The sequence below is a fragment of the Chenopodium album genome, chromosome 12 (assembly GCF_948465745.1).
Source record: "Chenopodium album chromosome 12, dcCheAlbu1.1, whole genome shotgun sequence".
Taxonomy (NCBI): Eukaryota; Viridiplantae; Streptophyta; class Magnoliopsida; order Caryophyllales; family Amaranthaceae; genus Chenopodium; species Chenopodium album.
Genome location: NC_137845.1, coordinates 38,442,524 through 38,455,514, shown reverse-complemented (window position 1 = coordinate 38,455,514; position 12,991 = coordinate 38,442,524). Strand labels below are relative to the sequence as shown.

General features: G+C 37.5%; 1 protein-coding gene across 1 annotated transcript; it reads left to right on the top strand.

The window, feature by feature from the left end:
• Positions 1-3,662: 3,662 nt before the first annotated feature.
• LOC145571147 (uncharacterized) lies at positions 3,663-5,263 on the top strand. The gene is made up of 3 exons (XM_081630227.1): positions 3,663-4,379; positions 4,442-4,587; positions 4,633-5,263. The coding sequence occupies exons 1-3, from the start codon at positions 3,663-3,665 to the stop codon at positions 5,261-5,263; spliced, it is 1,494 nt and encodes a 497-aa protein (XP_081486353.1).
• The last annotated feature ends 7,728 nt before the right edge of the window (positions 5,264-12,991 follow it).

Below are 12,991 nucleotides of genomic sequence, written 5' to 3'. Positions count from 1 at the left end.
TGAGCTTTCCTATTACTATGAGCTTGCTCCAAAAGCATCTTCCACCTTAGTAAACCTCCAATATCAAGACCCGGACCTCCACTAGTAGAAAAACGTACATTTGCGTTGCCTTATTTGCGTCACTCATACAAAAGAATGAAGCAAATGTTTTTTTAGCATCCTTAAAAGTGATTTGCGTCGCAAATTAACCAAGAAGCGATGCAAAAGTCAGATACATTTTAGCTTTCTGTTATTTGCGTCGCTCTTAATTAGTTAAACGCGCATAAAATAAGGTTATTTGCGTCGCTCATTTAGTGACAAGTGACGCAAATGAGTAATAGAATTAAATGCGTCACTCCTTTAATTAATAAGCGACGCAAATAAGTAATGGCAGCATTAAACTTTGAGTTATTTGCGTCACATTTTATTAGTTGAGTGACGCAAATGACTCTGTTGCATTTACGTTTATTTCGGATTCCAGTTGCTAGCTGCCTTTCTTTTACTAAAACAAAAAACATAGTTGCTACTCCTATCTTCCAAGAACAGCGATTTCCTACAGCAAAACACCCAGAATTTCGAGTAAAAAAACCCAAAAATTCGAGAAAAAAACCCTAGAAATTCGACCCATACACCCCAAGAAATTCGAGCAAAAATCACCCTGAAATTCAAGGAATTTCGACCCAAAAACCCCCAGAAAGTCGACCCAAAAACCCCAGAAATTCGATCCAAAAACCCCCATACATTCGACCAAAAAACCCCCCACAAATTCAACAACCAAACCGCAATGTTGACAACACCCATAATCTGAAAAAATTCAGGTTTAGAAACCCCCAATTTCGAGCAAAACAACAAAAAAACCCCAAGAAACCCCAAGAATTCGAGCAAAACAACAAAAAAAAACCTAGAAATTCGATTATGGGAAAATGCGAGCAAATTCGAGCAAAAAAATTGAGCAAATTCGAGCATTAATTCGAGTAATTTTGAGCATAAAAATCGAATTAAAACCCCAGGTATTCGTTGAGTGAATTACTGCCTTTATAATTTAATTTTTGAGTGAATTACTTGATTAATTTCGCCCCCCAAAAATCTGAGGATGGACGAGCAAATTACAGCCTTATAATTGAAGTTCGATTAGTGTAGCAGTTCGACCATTGTTCGCCCAAATCAACTGCATTTAGGCTCGACATTGTTGAATTTGTGAAGTCAATTTCACCTAAGGTAAGATTGCTTCTATTTATGTTCAATATTTTCATTTTCTCAAAAAAAAAAAAAAAAATGTTCACAGAAAATTGGGTTAATATATGTAATTTTATTTGTAGATAGAATTACTTAGAAAATATTTTATAGTATGATTGAATATTGTTGGTTTAATATATGTAATTTTATTTGTAGATAGAATTAATTAGAAAATATTTTATAGTATGATTGAATATTGTTGGTTTAATATATGTAATTTTATTTGTAGATAGAATTAATTAGAAAATATTTTATAGTATGATTGAATATTGTTGGTTTAATATATGTAATTTTATTTGTAGATAGAATTAATTAGAAAATATTTTATAGTATGATTGAATATTGTTGGTTTAATATATGTAATTTTATTTGTAGATAGAATTAATTAGAAAATATTCTATAGTATGATTGAATATTGTTGGTTTAATATATGTAATTTTATTTGTAGATAGAATTAATTAGAAAATATTTTATAGTATGATTGAATATTGTTGGTTTAATATATGTAATTTTATTTGTAGATAGAATTAATTAGCAAATATTTTATATTATGATTGAATATTGTTGGTTTAATATATGTAATTTTATTTGTAGATAGAATTAATTAGAAAATATTTTATAGTATGATTGAATATTGTTGGTTTAATATATATAATTTTATATGGCAGATTCTTAATTATGCGGAAGTGAATTCCACAAGTTGCTCGAGGTTCTGGTTGTGGACAAACGATTAAGGCGGTAGTACACATACGAGATTGTCTTCACTTGTGGTATATATATTTGAACAATTCTTTGTATTAACTTATTTTTTGTGGTTGGTATAATGATTGTGATTGTATGAGATTTTTAATTGTGATATAATTGATTAGAATTGCAATAATACTTGCATCATTGGCTTAGATACCCGTTCAGGGCTTACTCATTAGGAGTAAGTCTTGAATAGTCCCCGGTTTGGGACTGTTCTTGAATGTTCTATCTCATTTAGGTGATAACTACTTGAACTGTTTTTGGGTCTAAGAAGATCATGGCTCACTATTTCCCGATCGTTCACTGGGTACATATGTAGATAACCAATTATCTACATTGTGTGCTTGGAGAACTATAGGGAAATGCTGCCGGATTTTCTTTAGAACCAAACTTTACAAGTAGTTATTAGTGAGATAGGACATTCAAGAATGGGTTAGGTTGGAGTGATAAGGACCTTGTTGGATCATGTCATTGCATTTACATGAGATAAAATTTGAATGAAAATGTTTGATGCCTTATATTCTTGTTTATGGTTAAGGAGCTATATATGTTAGAAAATATACACATTATCTTAAAATTAATTTTGCTATTCAGTGGTTGAAAATGGATCGAAGTTGGATGTATGGTAAACGAAATTCTACAAGTTTTTTACGAGGAATTGAAGAGTTTAGCAATGTTGCCTTAAAACACTAAATAGAGAATAAATCAAAGATTATTCTTTGTCCTTGTTGTGACTGTAATAATTCGAGGGGATATCATGATATAGATAATATTAAAGATCATCTAATTCGTCGTGGGTTTAAAGAAAACTACACAAGGTGGACATGGCATGGTGAGAGCATATATATTGAGGCAAGTTCTAGTTATTGCCCAAGGGAAGATGAGAATCATTGTGATGATGATAATGAACACCAAGGTGAGGATATCGATACAGCTGATATTGTTGTTGAAAGTGAGAGTGAAATGGAGAAGGACAGGATAGATGAAATGATGTATGATGTTGAAGACCATTTCACAGAGTGTCCCTAGACATATGATAGTATTTTGAGAGCTGCAGAAACCCCGTTATATCCTGGTTGTACAAAATTCACTAACTTGGTGCTATTATGAAGTTATTCAACTTAAAGGCGAGCAATTGTTGGACCGACAAGGGTTTTACGCAGTTGTTGGAAGCCTTAGTAGAAATGTTTCCCGAAGGGAATGAACTTCCAAACTCCACTTATGAAGCCAAGAAACTTATGTGCCCTTTGGGTATGGAATATGTGAAGATACATGCTTGTCCCAATGACTGTGTGTTGTATAGAAATGAGTATGCTGATTTGCATGAGTGTCCAAGGTGTGGAGTTTCTCGTTACAAGATGAATGATACTGGTGAGTTGTGTAAGAAAGGGTCTCCGGCGAAGGTATTATGGTATCTTCCAATTTTACCGAGATTTAGGCGACTCTTCTCAGATGAAAAAACTGCAAAATTATTGAGGTGGCATGCTGATGGGAGGAAGAAAGATGGGTTAATGAGGCATCCGGCTGATTCCCCGTAATGGAGGAACATTGATCGAAATTTCAAGGACTTTGGTCAAGAAGACCGAAATCTTAGGCTTGGTCTTAATACAAATGGAATGAACCCATTTGGGACACTAAGTACCTAATAAAGCACTTGGCTGGTTCTTCTAACCATCTACAATTTGCCTCCTTGGTTATGCATGAAGTCTAGATACATTATGTTGTCCCTTCTAATATCTTGGCCTAAACAACCTGGAAATGACATTGATGTGTATCTAGCGCCTTTCATTGAAGATTTGAAATTGTTATGGAATGAAGGTGTCCAAATGTTTGATGCATATAGTAAAACCAATTTCACTTTACGTGCCATGATTTTTTGTACGATAAATGACATCCCAGCTTATGGGAATTTGTCGGGGTACACTGTGAAGGGAACAACTCCTTTCCCCATTTGTGAAGATGATTTGGAGGCATTACGCCTAGACAATTGTGGCAAGCATGTATACATGGATAATCGTAGACTTCTTCCTGAAGACCAACCTTTTCGATTCAATAAGGATGCTTTTAATGGAAAAGTGGAGTTGAGAGAAGCCCGTGGCCCTTTACGTACAAGTGAGGTTTATCAGCGGGTCAAAGACATTGAGAATGAGTTTGGTAAGCCTTACAAAAGCAAATCAACTAGGGGTTACAAGAAGAAGTCTGAGCTATGGTCTCTTCCATATTGGAGACATTTGGAAGTTAGACATTGTCTAGATGTAATGCATATTGAGAAAAATGTCTGTGATGCCATTGTGGGAACTTTATTAAATATGCCAGGAAAGACAAAGGATGGAGTTAAAGTAAGAAAAGACATGGCTACTATGGGTCGTTCAGAGTTGGCACCCGAATCTCGAAGAAAACGCTGGTATCTTCCCCAGGTTGCTTTACCTTGTCTAAAAAGGAAAAAACTAGCTTATGTGAGTCATTGCATGGTTTAAAGGTCCCGGCTGGATATTCTTCTAATTTTCGCAGACTTATGTCAATGTCTGACTTGAAATTGGGTGGCATGAAATCTCATGATTGTCATGTCTTGATGCAACAATTATTACCAGTTGTCATTCGAGGAATTTTGCCACCTCAAGTGAGGTATACGATTACAAGATTATGTGTCTTTTTTAACACTATCTGTAGCAAGGTCATAAATCCAAGTATTTTAGATGACTTGCAAGCAGATATACTTGAGACAATGTGTCGATTTGAAATGTATTTTCCCCCATCTTTTTTTGACGTGATGCCTCATTTGGTTATTCATCTTGTATGTGAAATTAAACTTTGTGGACCAGTGTGTATAGAATACATGTATCCTTTTGAACGAGAAATGGGTGACTTAAAGGGAAAAGTCATGAATCCGGCCAAACCTGAAGCTAGTATTGTACAACGAACAGTTGCTGAGGAAGTGGCAGCATGGGTTGCTCAATATCTTGCACGTTCACAGAAAATTGGGTTGCCAAAGTCTCGACACGATGGGAGGCTTGGAGGTCAAGGTACTATTGGCAGGAAAAGGATATCCATGGGCTTTGAAATGAAAAATAAGGCCGAGCTTTTTGTGTTGCGAAATCTTAGCGAGGTTCATCCTTACTTGGACGAGCACATGCTTTTTCTTAAAAATAAATATCCTTCCAAAAGTGATCTTCAGCTGATAAAGGAGCATAATTGTTCATTCGTTACATGGTTCAAGGAACGAGTGATGTCCCAACTATCCACCACACCTAACGATATATCTGACACATTGAGATGGTTGGCATATGGTGCTAAATGTTAAGTCATGTCATATGAGGAATACGACATCAGTGGGTATTCTTTTTACACTAGCCAACAAGATGACAAGTCAACAATGCAAAATAGTGGTGTTAAAGTAATAGGTTTGTCATCTGAGTATGTTAGTGCACATGATAAAACACTTGTGGATAAGAAGAAATTTTATTATGGAATCATTGAAGAAATAATAGAGCTGGATTATTTTGATTTCAAGATTCCTCTATTTCGATGTAAGTGGGCTGATAGTAGCCGTGGTGTAAAAAAAGATGAACAAGGGAACTTGACCCTTGTAAATCTTGGTCGACGAGGGCATCTAGCTGATCCATTTATATTAGCTTCACAAGCAAAACAAGTTTTATACATGGCTGACCCAGCTGATTGTAAATGGTCAGTTGTTTTAGAAGGTAAAAGAAGGATACTTGGCATTGAAGATGTGGTGGACGAGGAAGAATATGATGAGCAATTTAATGAGTCACCACCTTCCGTTTGGAGCATCCCTCCAATAGTTGATGATTTTGACACACCGTTGAAAGTAAAGATCATAATGAAGGATTTTATGTCGCAAAAGAGAAGAATGAAGTAGGTATGAATTCTGTGATTTTTTTTTTCCAATATGTGTTACTAATTGCATAAATTGCTTATTATTGTTATGTGTACACGTTTATAATTTATAAATGATACAAATTGATGTCTTAATTTATTTATGTCTTTTTTTTTTCAGGTAAGTAATAATGGAGGATGAGGATATGCATAATCGTTCCATGTCTTCGCAAGGTGAGGAAGATGAGCCACACAATCAATCACAATCAGAGCAACAAACAACCAACTCTCAAAAGAAGAAAAAGAAGCCAAGAGATCCTTTAAAGGGCCTGAAATCCATGCCTGGGGTTCCTAGAGTGCTTGAATGGGATGAATTGTGTCGACCCATTGGAAAGTGGGCAAAAGCATACTGACAAGGTAATAATCGCGTCGTCAAACGACTACACCTAGATCAAATACAATTTATACAACCTAAACAAACCTAATACGAGTATAAGGCAAGCATAGGGGTCGAACCACAGAGAACGGATAAACACCACCAAATGTTATCGACAATTAAGCTAGTCCGGAATAGGAGAAAAATAACTAAAGTCTAAATGTGCTAAAACAAGAAATAAAACATTAAGGGAAATGGTCTAGGAGTAGCATTCACTTGAACATAAACAAAGGCATAGGAGTTGAATTAATTATGAACTAAACATGCTCGAATATCGAAGTAAGGTCCAATCTAACCGCCTTCCGGGGCTAATCAGCTTCTCCTAACATAGCCTCTATGTTTCCACATTAGAACCATATACTAGGAGGTACTATCAAATAACAATCGATATAAATGAACTTAGCTAAGTCAACTTCCGTTTCATGTTAGCAAAGATTCACTCCCAATCAACTAACAACATGCATTTTGCAAGTAGATTGAAGAACATCAAGCATATAAAGACTTTAATCACAATAAATCAATTCCAAACCCTTGAACATTCTCAAGATCCAACTACACCACAACCATCCCCTTAATGGGGAAATTACTCACTAATCATGATAACAACAAGATTAATCAACAAATAATCAAGAATCAACATGATTAACAAGCAATACCAACAACAAAAACAATAATCAAAATAAAACAATAAAAATAGAGGAGAGAGAGTTAGAGATTCTCATTGATTGAAGATGAAAGTCTACAAACAAGATGATCAATCTTCTTCTTCAAAATCCAAGCTCAACAATGGTGAAACCCTCACTTTCTCTCTCTAAACTACTCTAATCCTAAGCTAAACCTAGAGAGAGAAGCTCTCCTAAAACTAGGGAAAAAGATCTAAAAGAATGAAGTTCTCCTTTCTACAAAACAAGCCTCGCAATATATAAAGAATCGCGCAAAAACGCTGAACAGGACCCGCTGTGCGCCCGCGCATGGTAGCTGTGCGCCCGCGCGTGCGCCCTCGCAGCGGTCTGTGCGCCCTCGCAGCGGCCTGCGCTCCCTCGCAGCAGCCTGCGCGCCCGCGCAAAGTAGCTGCGCGCCCGCGCATTTGTGGGTTGCGCGGCTTGTGCTTGGGTGTGCGCGCCCGCGCGGTGTGGGTGTGCGCCCGCGCACATGTCGCGCATAGGCCGCACAAAACTTTCTGCCTCGATTCTGCAATTTCGCCAATTTTGCGCGGGTTCTCACAGGGATGCGCGCCCGCACATTATTTGCGCCCTTGCACCTTGCTTTCTTCGATTCTTCTCTCATGCTTCCTTGGCTTCTTCTTTGCAATCCAAGACTTCAAATACCTAAGCACAAACACTAAGGGAAGCAATAAGGTATAGGGAACGGTGCAAACACGCAATGAAGGCAAGCATTCAACAATATACGCGATTTCATTAAAAATACATCGAGACATGTATGCACGCATTATTTGAACAAAACAACTACAAAACACCCTAAGACAAGCTAAAACAAGGCATAAACATTATCCTAGGAGTGACATAAATGTCACTCATCAAATTTCCCCAAGCTAAACCTTTGCTCGTCCTCGAGCAAAGCTAAGGCAAAAGAGAACAAGAGGAAATTATGGAAAGCAAAAGAAACAAAGTAGAAACAAGGAGAAAGAATGTACACTAACTCACTGTCGTAGGAATCACGGTTGTTTTTAGCTACAACAAGCCCTTAAAACCCCAAAGTCGCCTATGAGGACGAGTGAGGTCTCGTGAGGGTTTCCCAAGAGCTTAACCCACAACTCTTGACAAAAACCAAGGCAAGGCAACAAAAACCAAAGGTAAAGAAAAAGAAACACGAAAAGAAAAAGCAAAACACAAGCTCATATACGGACAAGAGATAAGGACAAGTACTAATGAATGCAAACCTTTCTAAATGGACAAATGTATGCACGTTCCAAGATGTCAATGGTTGATTGAAACATAACATATGCTAAGCATAGAGAACTACTTAGGACTCAATCCACCCTAGCCCCAACCAATCGGGCCACGTTCTCTCTACTAGCTTCAAATCAACCCTTAAGCTAGCTTCTCAAGATTCCACGAAGGAACCGGAAAAAGATAAAGAAATGAAAAACTTTGAGAAGGTAATCCCGACGTCTCAACTATACATACTCTTTCCATAGGTTTGAGGTCTATCTCCCTCCACCGTTCTTTTGACCTAACCCACTAGAGTCTAAGGGTCTTTTCATTGGTTGTAACGTAAGGCTAAGGGTTAAGGCGAGGTAAAAATTTAAAATTTGGTGAAATTTCCTAAGTGAAGCAAAAAGTGCGGCCGACACTCAAAAATAACTCAAGAATTCACTAAATATCAAGCAAAAATACCACTAATGCCATTCCCCAAAGCTTATTCAACACAAACACACAAAATTCCCCCCAAGCTTGAACAAAGCATTGTCCTCAATGCTTAAACTAAGGAAGAAAATGAAACCAACTAAAATATTTTTGTTGTTTTTGTTTTTTTTTTTTTCACTTTTTTTTTTTTTTTTTTTAACTTTATTCAATGTCCTTGCCTTTTTAACTTTGGACGGCTTTTTCTTGAAACTTCATTTGATTTCCATAAATTTGCATATTACTTTACAAGCTCAACTCTAACCAAATCTCAAAATGCATCTTGTCTATGATCAACAACTCAAAACTCAAACCTCACATGCCAATGCTTCACTAACTAAAAGGTTGGTAAACATAGGCCATTAGGTTTGTAATGTGGTTTAAACAAGAGCGGGAAACATAAGGCTCAAATTGGTTAGCAAGTAGGTTTATGCAAAATAGAAAATCAAATTTGTAACAAAATAAAAAGAAGATAAAGAAAAATGAGAAAGAAATGCCCTTTTCCTCCCCTAGAGTGCTTCGGTCACGATCTTGGGAACTATAAGTCAAAACAAGGATCAAGACATGCATAGCTAAGGATCCAAATGCGCCACACAACAAAGTGATGAAGGCTAGAACAATGTTACCTCACACGGGATTATAACTAAGCTAATACCAACCAAGGGTGCCAAATCCACTATAGAGAGCAACACCATCTTACCACATACCCGCGAACTAGGGCTTCATGGCGCCCTAAAAGTTCTTAACCCGGCTACCTTAGCATGTAATATCCTAGAGTCAACCAATGACACTCTCAAACCGTGCACACATTAACCACTTAGGAATAAAGGCATTCAAGAGTAAACAAATCCAAAAGATATAATGTCCAAAATAAGTACAAACAAAACACATTTTGCTAAACTTGCCTTGAAGTAAACAAAAATCTTTTTGGATTTTCCAAAAGCATGAAAAACATGGAAATGCATATACTCAAGTGCATGACATGTATGAATCAACATCCCACCAAACATGATAGAATACCCTCCCCCAAGCTTGAATGAAACCAAGCTCTCAAATCATAAACGATGAAACCAAGGAGGGGAAAACAAGGAAAAATTAATCCAACATTACCAACACATGATCTTCAAGTCACAATAAGTAAGAGAGAGAGGGAAAAGAAGGATATTACCGGATATGGGATAAATGCAAAATCACACAAAAAACCCGAAATAACCTCATATGAGCCACAATCTCTACAAATAAGGCTTGAATTCCACATGATAGGTAAGTTGAGGCACATTTCCTTGATTCTTGATCATCACCAATGCGCAAGAGTATATCAAGTTGTGTACCTAGCAAGGAACACAAACACGTCCATGAGAGAAAATCTAATCTAAAAACAAAAGAAAATGAAAGCAATAAAACACGGGTTACTTCCCGAAAAGGCTTGTTTAACGTCTAAGCGAGACCGCTCTAGGAAATAATAATTCAACGCACGCAAGAGCTTGTCAAATGCACTACTACACATTTCATGGGGGTGTAAATAGGCAAATGACGGAATAAGGACGTGCAACAAAATTATTGCACGTAAGTGAAGAGGGAGATGCCAAAAGAAAGAAGAAGAAGGATCGAAAGGAAACTCAAGAAAGTAAGAAGTAGAAGAAGGAAAAGAAGAATGGAAAGAAAAGGAAAAAGGCAAATCCTCATCACAAAATTTTTTTTTTTTGGCAAAATTCCTCTTATCCTCAACAATGATGGAAGGAGGGACATGAAAATCATCCATAGAGGGCGGCTTCCCAATAGGCTCTTTAAGATAGGAAGGGAGAGAAATAGGGTAAGAAAGGATGTGGTCAAACCTTAGAGAAAAAGGGGTATGAGAAACGGGAAAAGGGGTAGCTACTCCCTCACCACAAGGCCTCACATCGCCAATGAGGGCATGAAAATCAATCATAGAGTCCTCAAACGAAGGGCACTCACGATCTACACCTCCCTCAAGCTCAAAAACTCCAAGGGAATCAACCTTATCCTCCTTTTCACCACAATAGACAACTTTTCCTTCAACTATCTCAAAACCCAAGGTCCCAAAATCATGCATGAATGGAGGTAGATTCATCTCAAACTCATCTAAGTCCCAAGAAGCGTTCTCGATGAAATCATCCAATAATCTATAAGTCCTCATATGACTCTCGAAAAATATGTGGGACATTACCTCAAAAGAGTCTATATACTCGTAGATTGAAGGGTCACAAACATACACTTGAGACTTATCAAGATGGGAAAGAGAATTAGGATTTTCAAAATCAACACTCTCTTTATTCTCTACTCCTTCACCATCACTTGAATGCTCTCTAATGGGATCCTCACTCATATGGGGAAGAGAAGAAGAAGGAAGGGCATTTTCTTGAGAGTTGGCTAATTGGAGAATTTGGCTCTCAAGCATCTTCATTCTAGCTTCCACCTCCCTATTCTCAACTTCCCTCTCCCTATTCTCAACTTCCCTCATCTCGTTATACCTCTCCATCATCTCCATTATCTTCATTATCTTCTCTTCCTTCAAATTTTCCATAGAATTACCCTCATAAAAGGATTCATTAGGAGCATAAGGGAAATCATTCGGAGCCATGTAAGAACAAGAAGATGAGGAGGGAGGATCATTCACATTATATACATGAGCATCATCATATTGGGGAAAGGGGGCATAATCATGCAAATGAGATTCATCATCAACAATAGGAGAAAAAGAGTTGAAATCACTTGTATTAGGTTCACATATAGGATCACAAGACAAATCATGGGGATTCATGCCACCAATAAAACTATTATCACATTGAGAATCAAAATTAGCAACATTACATGCCCTATTGCGTACATCCTTAGCGAACCGTACAAAAAAGCTCCAAGCATTATGAACCGTTAATGCTTGAAATTCACCATTAAACCTACTTTCAACTTCATATCTCGTTTGTTCATTCATGCCACAATAACAAATCTCACAAGCTTCACAAGGATTACAACCATTATAGTTCAAAAACTCTACAAGTCTATGGAAATAGACATAAAAAGGCTCACCATCATATTGAGGAAAAGAAAAACGTGCCATTTTTCATCAACAAAAACAAAACAAAGAGAACAAAAATAAATCAAAGGAAAAATATATACAATGGACTAGTCTCAATAAGATAACACAACGGTAATGGAAGCCGTTCCCCGGCAACGGCACCAATTTGACAAGGTAATAATCGCGTCGTCAAACGACTACACCTAGATCAAATACAATTTATACAACCTAAACAAACCTAATACGAGTATAAGGCAAGCATAGGGGTCGAACCACAGAGAACGGATAAACACCACCAAATGTTATCGACAATTAAGCTAGTCCGGAATAGGAGAAAAATAACTAAAGTCTAAATGTGCTAAAACAAGAAATAAAACATTAAGGGAAATGGTCTAGGAGTAGCATTCACTTGAACATAAACAAAGGCATAGGAGTTGAATTAATTATGAACTAAACATGCTCGAATATCGAAGTAAGGTCCAATCTAACCGCCTTCCGGGGCTAATCAGCTTCTCCTAACATAGCCTCTATGTTTCCACATTAGAACCATATACTAGGAGGTACTATCAAATAACAATCGATATAAATGAACTTAGCTAAGTCAACTTCCGTTTCATGTTAGCAAAGATTCACTCCCAATCAACTAACAACATGCATTTTGCAAGTAGATTGAAGAACATCAAGCATATAAAGACTTTAATCACAATAAATCAATTCCAAACCCTTGAACATTCTCAAGATCCAACTACACCACAACCATCCCCTTAATGGGGAAATTACTCACTAATCATGATAACAACAAGATTAATCAACAAATAATCAAGAATCAACATGATTAACAAGCAATACCAACAACAAAAACAATAATCAAAATAAAACAATAAAAATAGAGGAGAGAGAGTTAGAGATTCTCATTGATTGAAGATGAAAGTCTACAAACAAGATGATCAATCTTCTTCTTCAAAATCCAAGCTCAACAATGGTGAAACCCTCACTTTCTCTCTCTAAACTACTCTAATCCTAAGCTAAACCTAGAGAGAGAAGCTCTCCTAAAACTAGGGAAAAAGATCTAAAAGAATGAAGTTCTCCTTTCTACAAAACAAGCCTCGCAATATATAAAGAATCGCGCAAAAACGCTGAACAGGACCTGCTGTGCGCCCGCGCATGGTAGCTGTGCGCCCGCGCGTGCGCCCTCGCAGCGGTCTGTGCGCCCTCGCAGCGGCCTGCGCTCCCTCGCAGCAGCCTGCGCGCCCGCGCAAAGTAGCTGCGCGCCCGCGCATTTGTGGGTTGCGCGGCTTGTGCTTGGGTGTGCGCGCCCGCGCGGTGTGGGTGTGCGCCCGCGCACATGTCGCGCAC

Excerpts from the sequence above, each read along its gene's own strand:
- LOC145571147 (XM_081630227.1), top strand. The coding sequence starts at position 3,663 with ATGAAGTCTAGATACATTATGTTGTCCCTTCTAATATCTTGGCCTAAA. Across the intron at positions 4,380-4,441 it reads AACGCTGGTATCTTCCCCAG|GTCCCGGCTGGATATTCTTC; the intron begins GTTGCTTTACCT and ends CATGGTTTAAAG. Across the intron at positions 4,588-4,632 it reads ATTTTGCCACCTCAAGTGAG|CAAGGTCATAAATCCAAGTA; the intron begins GTATACGATTAC and ends CACTATCTGTAG.